The 12,912-nt window shown below is 43.1% G+C and overlaps 1 protein-coding gene across 1 annotated transcript in view; it reads right to left on the reverse strand.

Moving 5' to 3' along the window:
- pkd1a (polycystic kidney disease 1a) overlaps positions 1-12,912 on the reverse strand; it is a 99,689-nt gene that overhangs the window by 38,687 nt on the left and 48,090 nt on the right. Inside the window, exons 11-22 of the mRNA XM_061720665.1 lie at positions 11,547-11,671; positions 11,293-11,443; positions 9,578-9,840; positions 9,123-9,491; positions 8,341-8,823; positions 7,218-7,349; positions 6,588-6,763; positions 5,804-5,934; positions 2,590-5,195; positions 1,340-1,534; positions 922-1,221; positions 358-782 (exon numbers count right to left, since the gene is read on the reverse strand). Of these exons, the coding sequence (XP_061576649.1) occupies positions 358-782; positions 922-1,221; positions 1,340-1,534; positions 2,590-5,195; positions 5,804-5,934; positions 6,588-6,763; positions 7,218-7,349; positions 8,341-8,823; positions 9,123-9,491; positions 9,578-9,840; positions 11,293-11,443; positions 11,547-11,671 (5,356 nt within the window). The remainder of the gene's footprint in view (positions 1-357; positions 783-921; positions 1,222-1,339; positions 1,535-2,589; positions 5,196-5,803; positions 5,935-6,587; positions 6,764-7,217; positions 7,350-8,340; positions 8,824-9,122; positions 9,492-9,577; positions 9,841-11,292; positions 11,444-11,546; positions 11,672-12,912) is intronic.

Raw genomic sequence — 12,912 nt, forward strand, 5'->3', positions numbered from 1 at the left:
AAACATAGAAATGCCACCATTTATGTTTTCCAAGGCTAAAACTAAACCTTTTGTAGCTGTCCATTCATAAATAGGCACATTCTGTCATCATTTTGTGGACACGCTTTGTTTATATGAACAGTTCGACCTTTACCTCAGCTTTAAGATTTAATCTGTCTTCACACAATACACCAAGTCTTTACTCCCATAAACGATTCATATGAGCCACAGAGCCAAGTCTGATGAAGATTTTGGGTGAGTTTTTGCTTTACTTTGTCCAGAAAACACACCCAATTACAACAGAAACTAAAAGGGGGTGTTGGGCATAATGAAAAGAAAAAGAAAAAGATTCAAAGTGCTTTTTGTCTTTCTACTTACTTGGCAGCCATGACACTGAGGTGCAGACAGGCAGCCTTCCTTAGTGGTACGCTTTTGTACGACAGAGAAAACACTAAGCTATAGTTGCCAGCTGCCAAAGACATCTTCGGTAATGACAGCTGGAGCCGTCGCACATCCACCTCCACTGGCAGGCGAACCGCTTGGCTGGGAGAAAACCGAGTCTCCAATCCGTCTTTCATTATTTCATCATCGCCACAAGACGCTGAGAATATCCTCCAGAGGTACTGGGCCCCGTAGCGTGTGCAGCCTTTCAAATCCACACTGGCCTCCACAAAAGTGGGCTGTGAGCGCCAGATGACCAGACGCGTCTGAGCCACCTGCACTTCTGGCTCCTCGCACTCCAACACGCCTATGCTCACCACCACCTGGGCCAACACCCAGCTCACCCGGTTACTGCAGTTCACCTAAAACAGAGAGACAAGCTGTTGTAAATCTGGGAAGATATCAAACGTCCCATATAGCACCTTAAAAAGTCAGTGTACCTTGGATTTTAAGATATTAAAGAACAAATAATAGATCTAAATAGAAAAGAAATGCACATACTTGTACAAGGTAGGGTCCAGGAATTCTGTATTTGTAGTCCACTATGGTGCCTTTGGTCTGCACTGGTTTAGAGCCGTCACCAAAGTGCCACATGCATTCCAGAGGATTAGATCTGGGCATGACGGAGGCCTCCAGCCTCACCGTCTTGTTGATGAAAGTGTCCTGCGGTACTGCATGCAGACTAGCAGACTGCAGCTTGTGCTGCACCAATATGTGCTCGGTGATGTTCTGACCATGCAGATTGTTAAAGGCCTTGAGATAGATGGTCAGTGAACCTTGATCTGCTGGGGTGTAGTGCACCTGAGGTTGGGTAAATGATTGAGATATATTACCATTCATGCAAGTAACAACTACTGTCCACATTGTGCTCAATATGCATGTCAAAATTATAAAGGCTTTAACATGCAAGAGGTCAGACCTGTTTGCCAACTCGCGACGCCTGGTGCATGTGCAGATCAAAAGTCCACAGGAAACTAACAGGGTTGCCCGTGTTGATGCTGGCTTTAAACACTTGATTCTCACCAACGGGAATCGCTTTAGGGATTTTCTCGATGGCAAGTCCACGCACCGGCTCCAATACCACCACATGGACATGGTGCCACAAAAAACTCACCTGTTTTGATACATTGAAACAAAGTCAGAATCATTTTGATAACAGCTGAAATAAAAAAAGGTGGTACTCGGTAATTCTGTCTCTTCCTGTTCTCTTGATTGTTAGACATCTTGCAAATTGTGGAGGTTTGTGTCAAGCTGTGGAGGTTGTTGCATCCCCGCTAAAATTAACTTGGGTGTTGGTGGTTCAGAGTTTTTGTGAAGTAAATTCAGTTGATGGACCTGTTATTTGTCTGTTCGCAACTGTAGATGTGCTTATGGTTGTTAGCCAGGTGTTTGCTTATTTTTTGCTCAGATGATGTTGTTTTAGGAGTGCTTTGTTTTGAGTACTCTGACCACAGCGTGCAAGACAGTTTCAGAAGATGCATGCTTGTTTTTAGAAATTCACCTGGTAGACTGCATTAGGGCTCAGTACATTGATATGGTGAAATATTTTAAAATTGATATCTACTACCAAATTCACTACCATTTTAAGTGGTTAGGAGAAAAAATGTGTCCTTTCCCCAAAACCGCTAAAAACACCTCACAAATTAAAAAATATTTTGACACTTTTTTACTCAAATCTTTCATTTAACTTCAGTCCTACTCAAAAAAATGAAGCCTTAACATTATAGAATTTATTATTATATTATGTAAAAGCTGTGAGATTAAGGCATTTTAGTTTAATGGTACTGGGACATTTATATCCTCTAATATGGTAAACTCACTTCATGTGATCCTTATATCTTTCATGAAAATAGTGATGTCAAGTCGTCAAATTGCCAATGAAAGTGTTAAAATTAAAATTAAATGGTATTTGGTAGCTTTGATTAGGACTGAGGTGCCAAAGAGATCTTGAAGATATGAACAAAAAAGTAAAAATGTTTATAGAGGGTTATGACTGTGGACTAAAGTGTCCACTAACGCCCTGAATGGGGTAGTGAAGTAACCTACAAGGGTTAATACAGAAATGTATGCAAGAGTATTTCCTTTATGTAGTAGCTGCTGTTTAAATATTTCATCTCACGTAAATGCTAAAAGTGACTTTCTCCCTTAACCCATCTGTTGTTAAATTACCTGGTTGTGAGCGGTGAGATTCACCATGTACGTATCCACCCTGGTGAAGACATGGGTGTAGGTCTGGTTAGGTTTAAGGTCAGTCGTAGGATCGCCGTTGATGCTGAGGATCAGCTGAACATTCGAACCCCCTGCCATGGAAATGGTGAATTCCACTTTCTCGTTGACCGCTGCGAGCTTTGTACTCGACCTGAGCTCCAACCACTGAATCTTCTCCTCAACAAAGAACTCCTTTGAAACTACTTGCCCACTGACATCATTGGTGGCATTTAAAGTAACGATGGCCGTCTTTGGCTCCCGAAAGATCACTGATGATTCCCTTCCTGTTTGAGTCCGTCCTTCCAGTAGCCATGTCCACGTAACATTTGTTCCTGTCAGCACTTCTCCTTGCAGAGAAATGTTGACTCCTGTTGCTACGAAACTCTGCTCAGCCACATTGGCGGCTGAGAAACTCAACCCAGAAATGACTTCCTGGACATAAACATTCTCCGACACCACTTCTGAGCTAACTTCATTGGAGACCCCCACAGTAATTAGTTTTTGACCTGGATTGCTGAAGTTGTGGGTCAACCAGGGCTTGTTCCACTGTAGCTTGTTCCCATCTACAGACCACTGATAGTACAGATGTGAACCTTCCCTAACCAGCAACGTCAGGTTTGTTGAAGCACTCACAGCAACTGGGTTGTTGCTGATCTGCAGGTACACGCCTCCGACTGGTTCAATGAAGTAGATGGTTCTGTTGACAGACAGCTGGCCGAGGAGGTTGGCTGCCCGTAGAAAGATGTCACACGGGCCTGGTTTTGAGAAATTCAGCTCCACGGTTTTACCACTTATGTTGAACAAGGAAGGATCCAACTCTCTGATGATGTTCCACGTAAAACTCATGTTGGTGCCCTCCTTCAGTCCTGCCTGAAGGTGAAGGACACGATTTGTGGCATAGCAACAGCCGTCCAATTCACCTACGACCATTTCCTCTGCTAAAATCTGCAGACCCTCCAACTCACGCTGGACAAACAGGAAGATGCTCGCTTGTGCTGCTCCAACGTCGTTCTCCGCTGTCACGATGATGTTGAATGTGCCAACAGAGCGGAAGGTGTAGAACATGTTGTTATTTCCTGATATGGAGGTGCAGTGATCACACACTATCCAAGAATACCGGACACCATCTCCCTCCTCCTTGTGGGCCTCAAAGTAGACTGAGACATTCAGAGGGACATTTATTAAACTGGCATTGACCGTCAACCCACGGATAGGTGCGAGCACTGTGACGGGGAGAACAGTGTCATTCTGGCTGATAATGTTGATCGCTCTCAATGTGATGTTGTAGGTCCCGGAGATGTTGTACGTATAGAGGATATTCTGGCCAGTAAGGATATTTCCATTTCCAAAATTCCAAGTGTAAGTGACATTGGAGGCTAAGGAAGAAGTCATGAAAGCGTATGGAGCCCCAAGTGTCAGGTTGTTGGATTTTGTGCCGTTATGTTGAATAAAAACTGCTCCAATAGGCATCAGAACTTCAATCACAGCACTGCTGTTACCTGTAGAGATGTTATTGAAGACATGTACTGTCACTAAGTAGCGGCCTGGTTTTTTATAGGTTGTCGCAATAATCCCAGAACCATGTTTGAGCACAAGGTCCCCCTCTGTGCCGAAGTCCCAGTGATAGCTGTAGTTAAAATCAGGAATGGCTGTGACGTGGAACTTTACATCCTCGCCGACGGCGTAGCGGGATTTCTCTGGGATGAAGCTTATGCTGGTCAGTGCCGGTTGCACACACACCCAGTTGAAGAAATTGGCCTTGGTGGCCTTGTTGACTCCGCTGGACAGGAGCAGGGAGAGGTGGTACTTCCCGCTCGTCTCATAGGTGTGTGAGACTCTGGGGTTTCCGTAGAGTGTCTCGTTGGGGCTCCCGTCCCCAAAGCTCCATTTATAAAGATGAATTGATGCATTACCAGAAACCCAGGCTTGAAAACTAACATTGGTTCGCTCCTGGACACATCCGGATGGTTCCATTTTTATAACTTGGAAGACAAAGACATGAACTGGAAGTATGGTCCAACCAGAGCTCACTGCATTCATGGCAGTTACGTTTACGGTGTAGTTGCCTTCTTTTGTGTATCTGTGTGACACATAGGGCTCAGGAGTAGTGTAGATCTTGCCATCACCCATTGAAAAGGTCCATGAGATTTTATTACCAGAGCCAAGATGTGCCCACACCGTGGTGAGACTGTTGAGCTCCGAGGGCGTGGAGCTGTTAGCCGTCAGATCTTCAATCTCCTCATAAACAAACATCTGAGCGCAAGCCTTAGTGGAGCTGATGGTGTTGTTTACCGACACACAGACATTGAACACGCCTTTTTCCATGTAGGTGTGCGCCACGCGGCGACCTTGCTGCCGGGCAGAACCGTCTCCAAAGTCCCAGTCATAGTGAATTCCATACGGGGAAGGCAGAGGGTGAGCCTCGAAATCAGCCGACTTCCCCACCAGGAGGAGTTGAGGCTCCGTTTGTAGATCAACACGGGTCAGGATGCTGTAAACACTCATGTTAATGCTCTGACTGATGTTCTCGTAACGATTGGACACCGACACCAGCGCTGCATATATTCCTAGAACGAAAGAGAGGGAAATGAAGAAGAAGGAGTAAACTTAGGTTTGCATAAACCAGGGGTCGGCAACCCGCGGCTCTAGAGCCGCATGTGGCTCTTTAGTGCTGCCCTAGTGGCTCCTGGAGCTTTTTCAAAAATGTTTGACCTTTTTTCTCTTTTTTTCTTCCTTTTTCCTTTCCTTTTTGATCTCGACATTTAGAAATTTTGACTTTTTTCTCGACATTTCGACTTTTTTCTCGACATTTCTCTCAACATTTCGACTTTTTTCTCGACATTTCCACTTTTTTCTTGACATTTCGACTTTTTTCTTGACATTTTGACTATTTCCTCAACATTTCGACTTTTTTCTCAACATTTCCAACTTTTTTCTCGACATTTTGACTTTTTTCTCAACATTTCTCCTTTCGCCATTTGCCTTAATTCAAAGGCTTATACAAGACTTTTCATTCTTTGCGGCTCCAGACATATTTGTTTTTTGTGTTTTTGCTCCAATATGGCTCTTTCAACATTTTGGGTTGCCGACCCCTGGCATAAACGGACTACTGCTAAAATGGTTATGCGTTTTTCTTTTCTTTTTTTTTTGACTGAGACAGGAATGAGTAAATTACCTGGCTGAGAATAAATATAGGTGATGTTTTTGCTGAGAAGGACTTGATTAGGAGAGTCTGGACAGAGGAGGGATGGAGAATAGGGAGGCTTGAACTCAAACTCCTCATATCCTCCGTCACCGAAAGACCATCTTAGGCAGAAAAGAGACAACATGAAATCATAAAATGAGGACCTTCACGGAAAATCATACTTTTAATCTTGTCTCAATTCCAAACAGTATAACTGCGTAAACAGATTAATTTCTCCACAATATGCGTAATATCAATACACACACACACACACACACACACACACACACACACACACACACACACACACACACACACACACACACACACACACACACTTAACGTTGGAAAATGTGACTCTTTACTGAGAAAGCAAGGGAAAAGGAGAGATGGAAACTCAAACCTCAAGGAGACTCTTTAGACTGACAAAGGTAAGAGTGGAGAGAGAAGGAAAAGAAAGCTGCAAAGCTGGGAGTGTGGGAAAGTGGAAAAAAAGAGATGGAGGTAAAAGAGAAGAAAAAGGAAAAAGGGAAACAGCCGCACAGAGGGAAAAATTCCTGTCAGCAATCTTCTCTGACCACAGGGTTATAAATCCTCTCACTTGACTGCTGCAGTGCTATTATGGCACACGGGAAACCCAAATCAGACAAAAAAAGAAAAAAAGCAAAGCTAGAGATTAATAAAAGGAGATGAACAAACATATGCAGGGTGTTTTAAATCAGCCTAAGAAAGAAAAACAAATTAAGAATTTCTGTCACCCCCCCTCCGATCATACCGGAAGGTGGCTGCCACCGACATGTCCAAGAGCACGGAGGTGGTGAGAGTCTGATTGGAGCCCTGAGGGACGACATCTGGCACACCCTTGACTGTGAGGTTGGCAATGGGCTGCAGCTGATCCACCGTGACGTTGAAATGCTGTGTGAGCGTGCTGACGTGGTTTGAGCCCTTCACCTGGAAGACATGTCATATAGTTGTCAAATAACCTGCAGTCTGGTTCTAATACGTGGGATTTCAGACTAACTCAACGTTGAGGCCTGAGGTGACTTAAAAAAAAAAAAAAAAAAAAAGAAGAAGAAACATAACAACCAACAATCCATGACAGCCTTCAGGATATTTTAAATGCAAACTCGGAATCATTAGTTCAGCTCTGCATCGTGCATTGATAAGTTTTGAAGATAAACAATTCAGGATATCAAAAAATGGAAAAACTGCATGTCAACAAATATGTATAGGTATTCTTCTTTCTTCTTGATTCATTAGATGCTGCTTGTTTGCAAAAAAGTGTTGGCTAACGGTAGTCATGTCTGTGTATACCCGTGTAGGAGGAAAAAAAACAAACAACATTTTGCAGATATGATGACAATTTGACTCATGCTCGATGATTGAAGATGGAAGACAAACTCACCGTGAGCTTGTAGGTGGCGGCGTGTTGGTAGATGACGTTGAGGACAGTGTTGTAATAGGTGAAGAAGGGCTTGTCATCCAGTGTCCATTTGAACGAGGGATTGGAACCGTCCAGGACCGAAGCGGTGTAGCTCTGAAACACACAGTCCAGCACATTGTGACTGATGGATATATTGAACAATGGGTTTTTCTTAGATAGTAGTCCCCCCCCCTCACCCCGCAGCAGTGCACTTTAATCTTGTTGAATCTTGTAATACTTATGTATAATAACAATATATTCGGATTCCAGGTTAATAATAAAAAAAATTAAAATAAATAAGACTAGGGGTGGGCAAAAATATCGATATGGCAATATATCGCGATACTTTTCCAGCCGATTCAATATCGATATTCAAAATTTGAATATCGATTTTTTATTTTTATTTTTTTTTTTTTTTTTATCCCCGATTTTTTTCCCATTTTATCACCCAGTGCTCCTACCTAAGTGACAGTCCTGGGCATTGCCACTCTCTACCAACCCTGGGAGGGCCCTGCACTGAGCTCAGGTTTTATTTCACGTTTTATTTCAATTTATAATTTATTTTTTATATAACACAATTGCCTGTCCTTAAAAAATGAAAAATAATGGACAGAGGTTTATTTATTTATGGATTTATATCTATACTGACTGATCACTGTGCCTGTCCTTGGTTTTAGTACCATCTTTCTTGTGTTTATTATCATTTGCCACATAATTAAAGCAACCTCATTTTAAATTTAATGTTAATTTCATATGATGTAAATAATATGAAAAACATATACAAATATGTTGTAACTTTAGCTTGTATAGTTATAATAAAACATTGTTTTGACTCAGTTTGTCCCATGAATTGTCACTATAATCTGATGAACGTACTCGGATTTTAAGATCCATCACTCTTATCTGATGTACATATATAGAACTCGGATTTTAAGATGTGTAATGCATTTTTAAATTTTTCGGTGGACTATGTAGAATATAATAATCGGGATATCGCAATGTGTATCGTATCGTGGCTCAAGTATCGTGATGCGTATCGTATCGTGAGGTCCTTCCCAATACCCACCCCTAAATAAGACTCAATAAGACAAAAATACACACTCACCACGAGCGTCTCCTTCAGTACCCTGCGTGACGGGTCCGGCTGCACCACCAGGTCTCTCAGTGGCTTTTCCAGGTGAACAGCCACCACCAGACTGGCCTCTGTCACATTACTTTTGGCTTCCAGCTCCACCTTCAGCGGACTCTTGTGTTCCTCTGCTCCCAGGTTCAGATCCAGGGCCGCGTACAGGCTGGGCTCGGCCGCCTCCACGCCTGAACCCCAGCTCAACCCGGGCTCACAGAGTCCCGGACTGTGCGAAAACTCTTGGGGGCATTCGGAGCGGAAAGTAGCGCTGACATTGCTGCCATGCTGAGATGCCAGTGTCAGGTAGCGAGACTGCACCCGGAGTAGAAGCCGGGTGTTGCTGGGCTGCAAATACAGTGTACCATTTTGCGGAGGAGGGTGGAGAATTGTCAAACCCAGAGGAGGCACCACCCGCAGCGGGCACGACGCTGAGGCTGGGTATGACGTCTCTGTTGAATTCACCTAAGTTGAATTAAATTTAGTTCAGTTATTTAGGTAATACGACATCATCACAAAGGATCATTTGTAAACATATTAGCCAATAATCACATGCAATGATAAGACTGCATTTTAGCAGTATAATAGTTTAACAAATCCCTGCTGCAAATGTTATTGACACCAAATGTCTTGAAAGGATTGAAAATTATTTTGTGTGATAGAAGAGCTCCAGACTACAGACTCTGCATTCCTGAGCAGCCTCCTCCTGCGCGTCGTATCTGTGAGAGCCATGCTGGGATATGACATGAGAATTGATGACTTACCAGCAGGCTGTACAGTCCCGGCCTGGGCAGACCTGCAGACAGCTGCGCTCCCTGCAGCTGGGTCCCGTTGTGTCCCACATAGAGCACTCTGATTGGGCAGACCACTTCCCCCACCCAGCCTCCCTCGCCATCCTTCTCCAAAGCCTCCATGTCAAGCTCCGGGTCAGGCGCGGGGTCATCCGAAGAATCTGCCAACTGTCTGGTACCGTTCAGCCACAGCCATTCTGATGTGTTAAGGGCAAAAACAGGCTGTCGCCACGACGACTGTGGAGAAGATTGGCACTGAAGAAGAGAGGATGGGCCGCCGTCGTGCTGCAGGGCGATGACATCGCCACGTGAAACCAGAATGTCCTCCAGCTGGTCTTGTAACTGGAGGACACCAAAATCAAGGTAGTTTACAATCTCGGAAAAAACAAGCTAGAGTGAAGAAAAAGTCAAACTTCAAAGCCTCTCACCAGCACGTGAGCTGCTGGTCCTGCTGGTAGAGTAAATACCACCTCTTTCTGCAATATGTAACGAGGCCTCTGCATCCCGGGTGGCAGGTGGTACACATGGGTGCAGTTGGGACAGGAGGATGGCTGGCATGGACTAAAGAGGGGCAGACACCGGCGCTGAAAGGGACACCACTGCTCCAGCCGGGGGCAAGAAGGTGGGTCGCCGTTCACTGTGGCGTTCGGGACACAAAGTGCAAACGGAGCACACACCGGACCTCCACAACCTGAAACATTGGATGGATCACGTCATGTCACCTTTTAATTACAATGATGTGCAACAGTATTTAATGAATGCAATTAACATCTTTCATTATCTCAAAAATAGAAAAAACATAAGTCAATGTCTATCTGCTTAAGAGCACTTTGTTGCATCTAATTATTGATATTTTACGACCTTTCAGGATTTAAAGGTGGCTCCGCAGGTTTTTTACAATGAGTAGTGCTTCCTAACATATAGGAAAGCAGGAGCTTATCTATCAAGAGTACTGTAGATCAAGCCTTGTTTTTGACCTGAGGGCATCTTAAACATTATAACTGAACGACAAATCATGTTCAAACTTAAGAAGAAGAAACAAGCTGCGCCTGTGTTGCTGGTTAACTCCTGATACTCCTCACATGCCTGCGTGTTTGTGATACAATGCTAATTTGCTAATCTGCTCCTAGGAGACTGCTATTGGCCGTTATTGAAACGAGCTGGCTTCTCTTATGTTTTAGGGCTTCATTTGCAAAACAAAACCCTCCCATCCACGGAATCTGGTTTTTGATCAGGTGCCAATTCTTATTCTTTAGACACTTTAGGTTCAGTGATGCTTAGGAGTGAAAATTTAAAATATACAGGACAAACATATGTGTTAACATAATTTTGTTAGCCAACTTAAATCTAACAAGTTGAGAAAAATCTAAATATTGATGACATGAATTTACAGATCAAACAGTTGAAAAGAAACAAAAAACGAGAGACAAAAACTGGGAATCTATGAATTATGAAAAGTGTGTGCACACGCCTGCAGTATATGAATTGATAATGGCGGCATAATTGGTGTTCTGGGCTGATAGCATTATCTCAACGCGCTCGTTCCCGGTCGCCGCGTTCACAGACGCAAAGTTTGCTTTTGAAAAAAACGGTATGCCTAACAGGGTTTCCAGCTCTCAAAACTTTCAAGTGCATCCATTTTCCTCCCCTTTTCTGTAACACATCCGTGCAGCGGTGTCTCAAAAGGCCCTTTTACACACATTGTAGCGAGGCTGGCGATTGCAGATGATGAGAGGAAGCTCATGAGGGAGGGGACCTTGTTCGTTTGGATTCCTTCCTCTCCGGTTTTGCCCGATGTTTTGCCTCCATTCACACCTTCCCATCATGTTCACCTTCCTAACACCTTCAGACAAGGCTGGTCAGTGTCTGTGTATCTGTGTGTAATTGAAAGTGCGGGCCCAGGTGGCCTATATATATATATATATATATATATATATATATATATATATATATATATATATATATATATATATATATATATATATATATATATATATATATATATATATATATATATATATATATATATATATATATATATAATTTTTTTTTTTTTTTTCACACCTTCTAGTACTCTCTAGGAATATGACCACCATTTTATGTGCAGAGCGTATCTTGGTGCGTTTCTCGGCGTGTGACTCACTGGGCAGCAGCAGGTGCTGGCTGGGATAATGGCAGTGGGGTCTGTAGGTCTGGAATCTTATATGGACTTGTGAACTCAGCTCTCCAGTGACAAACTCCAGGGAGGACAGACGGCCTGCCTGAATGAAGCTAAGTGCAGGGAACAACAGCAGCTGAGTGGGGGGAGAAAAAAAAAAAAAAGGAAATGGTTTGATGAAAGCAAGATTGAGGATGACAGTATAAGAGGTATAAAATCACACTGAAAGTCTTTGTTACCTCTACGCCGCTGATGGTGCGCTGCTGTGGAGCAGAGAGTGAAGTGGATGAAGCTTGGTGTCTGGGATTATGGGAGGGAAACACAGCCATGCCGACCATGAAAACCCCGGCATCTGGAACACGCACTGAAGACACGAAGACGGGCAGCGGAGAAAGAGGGGAAAAAAACAGAGATTTGTCATTTATTTACTGTGCTCCGCCACGTTGGCTGTCCCTCACACATACGTATCCGCTGAGGTCTGCGAGGCCCATTAACTTCCAACCCCCACTTCTGCCTCTGCACTTTTAAAAAACAACACTGTGCAACAAAAGTGGAAAATATTGGCCTTGAGCCAGCACAATGGAAAGGGCTTATAAAGCATGGCAGTAGCTGGATGCAGAACAATCATTTAGAAACTTCACTTAGCAGCATGACGTTAACACGCAAGGATTTGTGGCTTATTTAACCAAACTGAAATGATGAAAAGACGACAAGCTCACAGAAATGCTCAAACACTGGATGTGTTCAACCAATAAACAAGGCAATAGGTGAGGCAATTTATATGAAACGATTCAGTCCACACAATGACAGGCTGCTCTGAAATATACACATCAAAGAGAAAAGCCAGGAGGTTAAAAACTGGAGTACATGGCGTATATATTCACTGCAGAGTGCCATAAACACTGACAGACAGACTGGACCAAAGAAATCACAGAAATACTGTATGTTCATCTGTTAGCACTTTCTCTCCTTCGTTACATTAACTGAGACGCATTAAGAGATTTTCTTGAGATGGATCCACAGTGACTTTGTATTTTAGCTACAAGGTGTTAATATAGCTTATTCCATGTGACAAGAGGCTCAGGAGGAAAAAAGTTTATATTTTCATTCACCCTGGATGTGGTGGAAAATCAATTTCGTAATCCCCCCCTTTCAGGCTCTCAGCTTTTCATTTGACATTTCACTCGACATTATGACGGGGTAAACATTTTGTACACGCCGCTTGGTCTTTCAATGTGGCAGCCACATTGGTTGTTTAGCTCTTGATTTTTAAACTTAAGCATCTTCACCCAAAAAAAAAGAAAGAAATCTGAGGTATTCAGAGCTTTTCCTGCAAATATCAAACTTGATCGGAGGTACATTCTTTTTTTCTTTAAGTATGCAGTGCATTCATGAAAATGAGAATGGTTTAGTAGTCTCAATGCTTTCTGGGAAAAAAATGTCGACATGGCGCCACGAACAAGTACGTGTGGTCTGCTTCTTTTTCCACAGCTTTCAATTTTAATGTTGACATTTTAATTTAATTTGATAAATGCTGCCTTAATATTCCCTCCATAATCCTAATAAAGGATGGATGACATCCCTGGAAAGCTCTCACACCAGCAG

The sequence above is a fragment of the Cololabis saira genome, chromosome 1 (assembly GCF_033807715.1).
Source record: "Cololabis saira isolate AMF1-May2022 chromosome 1, fColSai1.1, whole genome shotgun sequence".
Lineage (NCBI taxonomy): Eukaryota > Metazoa > Chordata > Actinopteri > Beloniformes > Belonidae > Cololabis > Cololabis saira.